Genomic DNA, 10,066 nt, shown 5'->3' on the forward strand with positions numbered 1-10,066 from the left:
TGTGTGTGTGTGTGTGTGTGTGTGTGTGTGTTAGATGATTTTTCAGGCTCAGATGGTGTTTCTAACAGTTAATCCAGGAAGTTGTTGGGCTTTTTTTTTCTTTATACCTGTAAATTTGAGCCCAGGCAAGGTAATCATTTACCTAAGCAGTGTTTGTGGCTCATGCACATCCTGGTGTAGAAATCAGAACGGTAGAAAAGGGTTTGTGAAACGTCCCGTTCGGCTTTTAAATACAGCAAGGCAACGAGCACCAATTTGACGCCTTTTTCAGCGCTTTAACTCTTGTAAGCGCCGTCTGCATGAAATGACATTTATTTTTTAACATGGCTGTCAGATGCGGAGTATTGAAATATGAATTGATTCATTTTTTTAGTGCAAAAGTGGCGCATACACACGTTTTTGTGCCTATGTGGTCGGTAGTACCTCATGTAGCCCACAAAGTCAGTGATCATTTCCTGGGCATCATAGACTGAATTATTGAGCTGCAAATGGTGGTAGAAGCTGTCTGATCCGCTGCATTCGGCGCGAAAGCTTAAATACAGATCTGTGTGTGTTCAGCTTCCCTCGAAATAAGGACTGAATAAATGACATAAGGGCTCTGTTAAGGTTATTGAAATATTACTTGTATACAGCAGCAGGTAATCTGGCTGGAAAACAGCTGTTCTTGTGGAAAGAGGCATCTAACTTAATTTTTTTGCTGGTGGCAAATTAATGAATCACAAATTTTGGTCAAATAGGGCTGTGAAAATATGTTGCATTATGGTATGTGGGAGGTAATGGGGGGGGCAGACATCTGCAAGTGCCGAGCTCCCATTTTTTTGCAGTTCGACAAGGTGCTAGTTAAACTCGGGTTTTCACCGTGTCCAAGGACCGCACCTCGCATCGTTCTTCTGCGGCGTGTACGTAACATTCGATCCGCATACAAGATTCGGGGCAAAGTGCCGCAGGTGAGTCGTAAACGTAATCTGAATTGGAACGTGAACAGCGGTCCGAATGTAGTCTCGGCATGTAAGGCGGAGGGCGAAAGGAACGTCCTAGAGGGATTTTTATTGCGTTGACAGGTCCCCTCGTAGCTGCCGTCCAGCTGGAGGTCTGGGCCGCATCCAGCATGCTGTGCGCGGTGCTGCTCGGGTCATATTCTGAATCTGAATGCGCACAAGGCTGGCTTTGTTTATGCGTTGGGGGGGGTGGGGTTAGTGCGAGAGTGTCACGTTGAGTCCCTTTCTGATGACTCAGGCAGGACTGTGGTTCCTGTTGCACTTCCTCTGGGTTCGCTCCTTCGTCAGGGTCCAGCTGGATGAAGGTGGACCGTCGCCATGGCGATCTTCCCTCGTCGTGACCATGCCATGATGGTTGGGTGTCACGCTGTTTTTATTTTTTTTTTTCTTCAGTAAAATGTGATGTGCAGCCTCCAAATAGGAAAAGCCAGGCGTCAAGCCTGCTATGGCTTAACTTTTTTTCTTTTTAAACTTGAGAAAGTGCTGGGCTTGTTTAAGCCTGTTGCGTCAAAGTTTTTTCCTGACGTTTGCCACCTTTCTTATTGTATTGTTTTTGGTTCCATGATCTCAGGGGGTTTTTTTTTTTTTTTTTTTTTTTTTTTTGCACCGTGCTTCACAGGAGGAAGGTTTTTCTGTCCTGACCCTGACCAGGTGGCCTGCCCCAGGCCGCAGTGTGTTGGTTCAGGGTGTTCGACTCCTTTTGGCTTTTTTTTTCTCCTCTCCTTCTCCCCCTCCTTCCTCTTTCTTATAACTTTCCTGGGCTTGGAGGGCTGGCTCTTCTTTTTTTTTCTTTCTTTGTGGAGAGAAGCTGCAGGCTGGCAAGTGCTCTGACAGGAAACCACGGCAGCAGGGGCGGGGACACCCTGCCCTGGGGGGCGGCTCTGATTGGTTGCTTGGTGGAGGACGACATGATCAAAGGGGTGGAGTGTAGCAGAAGCCCGCCCCCTCACCCTCACCCCCACCCTCTCTCTTAAAAGTTTCCATTGTGGGGAAAGCTTGTGCGCCAGGGCGAGTGTTGCAAGCCAGCACCTTTTTTTCTTTTTTTTTAAATGGCTTTTTTTTTTTTAGCCCACATTCACAATGTGTGTCATTCACTACCTTCCTTTAAGATGATGAAGTTGGAAACTTGATTTAGTTCATAAGCAAAAAGAGTCAGCAGTGAACGTTTCCCCCTCCACCTCCCTTTTTTCATCTCGTGTGCGACACCGCGCCGGCCCTATGTTCACGTGCCATTGTCTCTATGGAAAATTACTGCCACTCCACACGTGGGGCTTTTTGAAAAACTTGACCACCATCATCGTGGTAGGCCAGCCCTCTGCCGCCAGACGCCAAATGCGTCCGGATTGTAAAAACACATTTATAAAAATTTCTGGTACCGTGAGAACTGGTGTGAATGACCCCCTGCTGGTCTAATTTTTTTAAACCTTTTATTCAATTTAAGAACACACATCTTGAGAAGTTGATGGTGTATGTAATATCAGTTTTGTCCTCCCCATTTATTAATTTAGCTGACACTTTCCTTCAAACTGACTTATAAATTACCTATATTGATTTACCTGTTTATATGATGGACTTCTTTTTTTCTTTACCCTATCAGTTTAGGGTATGTACTTTGCTCAACAGTACTATTTAAAAAAAGTGGTATTTCAGTTCAAAGGATGTAGTGCCAACCACTGCACTAATCTACTGCCCTGTATAAAGTGCTAAAAAATACTGAAATGTGTGAAGTAAAAATGTGTCCACCCAGAATGCCTCGTGCCGCCTCTTCATGCCCTGTGTCATTCTTTACCCCCAAGGTTTAACGCACACGCCACGCTCCGACAAATCAGAACTCTCCTTCAATATGAAGGACGGGGAAACGTACCTCAAGTATGTAAAGGGCATGAAGGAATTCCTGAAGATGTACGACGACGACAAGCAGGAGGACGCGCTCAAGTATGAGGACTGTGGAGGTAGGTTCTCGCCGTCTTTCGCGAAGGATGGCCACAGTAAGCAGCTGCGAGAAATTCTGCTCCGTGTAGTATCTTGCGGTGCTCCTACAAGTAAGGTATGTGTGAAGGAGCAGACTTGCGGGTTTCACTGGGCTTTTTGTGCTCCCTGTGGTCCTGATGCACCTTTGACTGAACCTAATTTAGACTGCATTCCAGCCCACGGGGCCTGAAGTCACAAACATTCATCTGGATGAATATGGACAGATGTTTTTGCCATCAGTCTCCAAAGAGTGCCTGTCATCTTCAGGTCTGGGGTACCTTTCTGAAGTAGTAACCTCATTTCTCATGGAATGCTAATGGCAGCATTGGTTAAACTAGTGAAGGTTTCAGTCAAATGAAGCCCGTTTGAATAATTTTGAACCACGTATGGTGTTTTTTATACCAAGCCAAGTTCACACCTCCAGAGACTGGATTTTCAGATGTTCCTGTTACCTAGGACCTTAATGGCAGCCCTTCAAGCCACAGTGTTTAGGTGGGTTGGGGTTCAAATCATAAAAATTCAAGAGCCATCGCTTCAGCCTATCAATTATGCATTCTTTGCATTTGCCGATGGTTTCGTAGCCATCCGAATGAGACAAATATTTGGCTTGTATCTAGAGGGTCATCGTTGACTTCAGGCAGTCGTTTCCATTTTCCTCAGAGACCCCTGGGGAATACAAGAATAGAGGTGACTTGGAGAGCGACGTGGGGGTGAGGAAGGCCTGCCGCTTCCGGAGACAGTGGTTGGAGTCCTGCTCCGGCTTGCAAGACGAACACTTTGGATTCAGTGAAGGGAAGCCCTGCCTGATTGTCAAGCTCAACCGGATCGTCAACTTCAGGCCCAGGGTAAAGGGTTTCAAACTAGAGCTTGTCTAGGGTGAAAGGTCTTGGTCAGCAAGCTTTCCTGATAAAGGCATGATGCATGATCTTGGGTTGCAGTGAAGGACAGGCACCTATCCCTACCTCATGTTCAGCTGAATGGTATGCCCTGCCAACTTGACACCTGTGGAGCTTGTACTGCAGCGGCTCAGTTTCTCACCAGCTTCAACTTTCCCTTCCAGCCTCCCAAATCCAACGACAGCATCCCTGAGGATGCCCAGTCAAAGGTGCAGCCCTACCTGATCCCCCTCTTCTGCACCAACAAGGTATGCTAGGACATAGAAGCCCTCCAGAGCTGTGCTTAGTTTGTCAGGGTGGTCTTGGACAGCTCATCAGCTCTTCTCTAAGTGTAGTTCAACTTTTTTTTTTTTTTTTTTTTTGCAGAGGGAAGAGGATGCTGGAAAAATTGGTGAGATCAAGTACTATGGTTTCAGCGGTGGGTTCCCCCTGCAGTACTATCCCTACTACGGCAAAGCCCTGCACCCACAGTACCTCCAGCCACTCGTGGCTGTCCAATTCACCAACCTCACCGTGAACACAGAGCTGCGCATTGAGTGCAAGGTCTTTGGTGAGAACATTAACTACAGCGACAAGGACCGTTACCAGGGACGCTTTGACATTAAGATCACAGTGAACTCATGACCTCAGCTATATAAATGGCTTACTCTGCCCCCATTTCAAAACCAACAAATAATTAAGAAAGTGGAAGGAGAGGAAAAAAAACCTAGTCTTGAACAAACTGTCATAAATACGGGACCTACACTTAATCTGTATGCTTTACACTAGCTTCTCTGCATCTATTTTAGGGTTAGATTGTAAATTACGGAGTAGCAATAGCAAAGTATTTATTCTACTGTAAATGAGAATATTCCTTGAGCCATGGGACATGTTCATTTATTACTGTAAATTATAATTCCACTACTGATGTAGCGAGCAGTGTTTCTGTCCCTAAGTATTGCTGCCTTGTGTGGTTTCTATATATTTTTGGAGTGTACAGTAGTTGCATACAATGGTCCTTTACAAGCCATGTCGTAATTTCTGTTCTTACATGAGCAAGCTTTAGTGGTCCAAGGTGTGTGTGCCTGTCTGTGTGTGCGAGTGTATGCATACGTATACTTACTAACTGAAACTACGGGGATGGTACGCTCTGATCCTTCTAGGGCCGCGTGGAAGAAAATGACTGCACTCCGTGAAACTCTACCTTATTTTTTCTTTTTTTCCGTCTTCTAGTCTGATTGCGTGAGATTTTTACAATTTCTTTTGAATCACTATTCAATGTGGGACAAGGGGGTCTTATTGCGCTTTGTTTTTGGGAGGGGGCTTTTAATTCCTTTAAAGCTTAAGGTTTTGTGTAGAGTTTCGTGTCCAGCCTGTGATGCTGTCGTCTTAATGTCGACGGTGACTCAGTGCTTTAATTAAAACAAAAAAGTTTTGCTGGAGACATCACATGACGTGGTGCAACTTTCTAATGAATGTTTTAGCCATTTACATGGTGGAAGAATTTTATATTTATGCAGTTGTACATTTTTTTTCTTTTTTTTTTCTGCAGGAAAAAGTAATGTATACATAAAATACCAAAGTCACCGGTCAAAGGTTATTAGAATTTTATCGGAAGCAATGCAGTACCCTGTGTAATTGGATGTTTGTTGGTGTTAAAGTACAAGTCAATGTTGAACATCAGACTTATGAGGAGTCAATCTGCTCTTGTCATTCATTTAATCTGGGTAAAACTTAAACAAATAAAAAAAATTAAAGTGGTGTAACTCGTCATGTCTCTTTTAATCCTTTGGAGGAGCTTGAAGGAAAATTGAACCGTAAAGAGGAGAAACATTGACACCTGCAAGTAGACTTTTTTTTTTTCCTCTTTTTTTGACCACTAGGTTTATATATTAAATGTCAAGAGAACCTTTTTGCTTTCTCCTGGTTGGGAGATGAATGTAAGAGTATTCAGACTTAATGCAGCAACATAATGTGGCTCCTAAGTGAAATGCAATAAAGGCATATTCATATTCCAAAGTCATACAAAAGCTGCTTGCATTGGCTGGTTCCTGTCCCTGGAAATAACTGGCAAATGATTAACAAGGAACTGCTTGGCCATTGGCCCAAAGAATCAGGCGCTAAAAACAATGATGGTTGGCAAGTCAGACCCACTGGGCCAAACAATGGCTTTTGTTTGGGGTTTTTTTTTTTTTTTTTTTTTTTTTTTTTTTTTTCCCCCCCCCCCCCCTCTCCTCCCTTCTCTCTCTCCTCTGTTCAAAAGCTATTTGTTGCTGTTCCACTCCAGACTTGAGTCATGGGATGTCTGTTACAGAACAGCACTGGGCTATTTCTCAGATGCTTTCAGAACAGACCTTGGTCTGTTGGGGGTGGGAAGCTTGACCAGGATGTAGTTACCTACTGACCAAAGATGACTCTCACCTAATGGGATGAATTAATCCTCGAACCCTGGAGATTGTCATATTCCTGATTGAGAGCTTTCATTTCATTCAAAGTTCATTTTTTTTTTTTAAAATGAGGCCATGTTTTTCAGGCCCTGCACAGTGGATGCAAACATTTCCCAAATTAGTGCATAGTTTAAACTCATTTGGTTCTGTGCTCAGCTCTCATGAGGAATCCCATACAAGGGGGAAGTGCTATAGTAGCTTATAAAAACATGTACCCTTTTTTTCATGCAACTGGTTTCAGTATAACTGTATTTCTGCTCATTACTAGGTCATTTCACTTCTAGTAGGGGAGGGACAGCAGTTTTGGTAGACTGCAACTTGGTTTTGCTTTTGTTATTTCAGCCAGCAGCAGTTTTTGGAAGGAACAGTTCAGTCCCGGAGCAGCGTACTTGATTTTAGACAACACGCTGGTGTGAAACATTTCAATGATGGAAACCATCATGAAAACTGCAGGCAATGGAAAAGATTAGTGTATATTAAAAAAAAAAAAAAAAAGCCAGTTGCATCGACTGCTTTAGAAACCGTTGGCAGTGCAGCTGTTTCACAGCTTTCAGGTTGTCATGCAAAGTGGGATAAGGATTGCTCGATTAAAAACCAAGTACTCGGTTTAAAATGAGTGAAAAGGGAGTTGAAGCCTGGACAGAACATGTAGACTGTTCCACCCCTGCTGCAAAGGAGCTTTTTTTTATTGCAATTGCTCTAATTCAGAAAGAGGATGGCAAAACACTCACCAGTGAAGCACTTTTTCAAAATGACAACCATGCAGTTTAAAACACAAGCTGTCCAGGGTCAGGTTAAACCAACAGTTTTCTTAAAAATGATAATATAAATAAGAGACTTTAAAAAGGTACTGCTTTCCTCTACTGTTAGTACTGGGTTTCCTCCTCACAGTTAAAAGTACCCTTTCTTCCAATGCTGCTCAAAACACATTTAAAATATAAAAATCCATGAGCAAAATAATGCTTTGCACAAGTAGGTATTGATGATATACAGTATAATTGATGATTATTTCCATTATCAAATAATTGATTATAATCAATTGAAAGGCAAGACTTTTTTTGTAATTGTATTTTTATAACAAATATCTCAATATGCTGGTGGTGTTATTGTCATGTATAAAAACGCTTCGTTTCGGTATGTTAATTTTAGGAGACATTTTTCATCTGGGAGTCTTTTTTTTTTTTTTTTTTTCCCCGTGGGAAATAATGGTAATTCAGCACCTCTCACAATGGGAATAAAGTGGTTTTACAGGACAAATTCAATACTTAAAAAGTAGCTGTAATAGCTTTTGAATAAGATACACAATATTACTTCCAGTAGCATCTGCCGGGGGGGCTTTAGAATCTTCTATTTTACTTATAAAGTCCATTTTCCCGCATTGACTAATGAAAGAGGTCTTCTCATTAACGCAGAGTATTATTTTGGTATTTGTGAAAAGAGGGGGCTCGACTGATCCCAGCAGTTAGCTATGATTTGTAGAGTTTCGATGTGAATGTAATGTGCTGGTCCCAGCCAACCCCTCACCCCACTTTCAAAAAAGCAATTATGGCCCCCCCAGGTAGAGATGCTTGGCTTTAACACGGTCACCCCAAGAGCTGCTCAGAATTCTGTCCATGTGGTCCTGCAGCGGAAAGGGAAATAAACTGGCAAGGAAGGTACGGCTAACAAAGCGATGGTTGATATTTCTCGGAATTGCGCTCAAAAATGCTTCCAGAGCCTTGTTTAACCTTTTCCTCCGTTTTCACGGCTCTGCTTCAAAGGCAATCTTGGGCCTATTTGTGAGCTGAGAAAATAGGAGAAATGGCAAAATTATGCACTTAATGAAAATAACCTCTGGTTGAACGTACCGCAGGTGCCGGACGCTGAATCATTCGTATTCGGGCGGATCCCGCTTTTCCCTCCCTTTTTCGCTGAACTCGAGAGCAGAGGAGGTATGAGGCCAACGGTCAGTTCGGTGTGGTTCCTCCTGGAAATACCGCATTTCGTTTGTGATGAAAATTTCTCCGAAATGATCTGAGCTCTTGCGGCGTGAAAGTCATTAATTAACGTAGCCTTTCTCCAAACTAGGTTTCCATGCTAAGCACTTTACCGTTATTTACGCTTTTATACATGTGGGTATATTTTACTGGTGCAGCTCAGGGTTAGTACCTTGTTCAGGGAGGTGGGACTCGGAGCTGCTCTTCTAATCACTATGACACCTGCCGCTTAGTTCACCTTCATCACTGCTCGCTTTTACTCGCGCACGTTAACTCTTTTCTATGGTTAGCCTATATTTCCCTCCGCTAAATTGCACACACAATAATTTCTCCTGTCTCCAGATAATGCAATAATTCCTTGAAATATGTTAAACAGTTGAGACGCCTGCCTTTAGGAGGTGGCCACACACGATCCAATGGTAATTTTCTTCCGTAGATAACCAGGGAGTGGTACGGGTCGGTGAGACCGCTGACAGCCTGAGAAAGGCAAATGGGTAACAGTTAAATCTGCATAATAGTACTTCATCTCAAAATATTGTTTATGATTTGAGTCTCAAACAACAATGGATTATACCCTGAACCAGTGTCACACCACTGCAGTGTAATTGAGGCAGGCAGCAAACATATAATTAAGTTGTGAGTCTTGCTGAAGTTTTTTGCTTTGTGTGGGTAAAAGAAATTATTATTAATATTATTCTTATTCTAATATAAAATTACCATATTATATAATACTGTTATTATAATATATGTACTATAATAATGAATAATTTTCTTCTTATTATTGGGCTAATAATAATAATAAAAAGAAGAATAATAATACATTTATTTATCATTTCTTATTTTTTTTAATAGACCTCAGCTGGCCCCAAACACAAATCATGTGCAGATATGTGTTGCTATTAAAAACTCTTTATTCCTGGAGAAACACGGTGGTGCAGCGAGTAGCACTGCCACCTTATACTGCTTAGGATGGTGAAGTTCTCCCCGTGCCTGTGTGGATTTCCTCCAGGTGCTCTGGTTTCCCACCACAGTCCAAAGACGGGCATTTCAGGTGAATTGGAGACTCTGAATTGCTCTTAGTGTGGCTACCGTGTGATGGACTGGCATCCAGTCCAGGGTGTACCTTTCCTCAAGCGCCCAGGAGTATGCGCCAGATCACTGCAACCCTGATCAGAACGAACGGTTATTGAAAATGGCTGGATTATTATTATGATTTTCATACTTGTTCATTATTGTTAAATAATTACAATTTTAGGATTATTATTCATTATCGCTACTTTGTAACTATATATAGTCTGTGTGTGTATAAATTCAAGTTTATTTTCTGTTTGCTTCTACAACATGTATTTAATACTGTTGCTCTTTCAGCCTAAATCTAAAGTGGGACATTAAATGGACTCTTTGGTTGCATTTGGTGTCGCAGCGTGAGGCGACTCCGGATTTGTTTTTATTGCTTTCTTTTGTGTTTGCTGGCCCACGTTTGAATGGAAGCTCAAAAGTGTAACAAATTTGATAAACAAATGAAGGTAGAAATGGTAGAGAAGATTGATGGTGTTTGCAGCTCGGGTCGGTGATTCAGATCATGTGATGATGTCACCACGAACGGCGATGAAGCGTTTGCAGTCCGAATGCCAAGCTGGGCGAACGCCTGAACATCTGAACAAATGAAGCTGCTCTTTACGGAGCCATATGTTCTGCCGCGAAACATTTGTATGAACACGTTAATTGATATGGAGCGCGAAAGAAAAGAGGTTAGAAATCGATGGATACGGTCAAGACTAAAAGGCCTGACTGCCGGA

The 10,066-nt window shown here is 42.5% G+C and overlaps 1 protein-coding gene across 1 annotated transcript in view; it reads left to right on the forward strand.

Moving 5' to 3' along the window:
* LOC108933198 (sodium/potassium-transporting ATPase subunit beta-233-like) overlaps nt 1-5,606 on the forward strand; it is a 9,225-nt gene extending 3,619 nt beyond the window's left edge. The window contains exons 3-6 of the mRNA XM_018750088.2: nt 2,795-2,950; nt 3,630-3,814; nt 4,030-4,113; nt 4,232-5,606. Coding sequence (XP_018605604.1) covers nt 2,795-2,950; nt 3,630-3,814; nt 4,030-4,113; nt 4,232-4,489 — 683 coding nt within the window. The 3' untranslated portion in view covers nt 4,490-5,606. The remainder of the gene's footprint in view (nt 1-2,794; nt 2,951-3,629; nt 3,815-4,029; nt 4,114-4,231) is intronic.
* Nucleotides 5,607-10,066: the final 4,460 nt, after the last annotated feature.

Source organism: Scleropages formosus, chromosome 1 (genome assembly GCF_900964775.1).
Source record: "Scleropages formosus chromosome 1, fSclFor1.1, whole genome shotgun sequence".
NCBI classification, from domain to species: Eukaryota; Metazoa; Chordata; class Actinopteri; order Osteoglossiformes; family Osteoglossidae; genus Scleropages; species Scleropages formosus.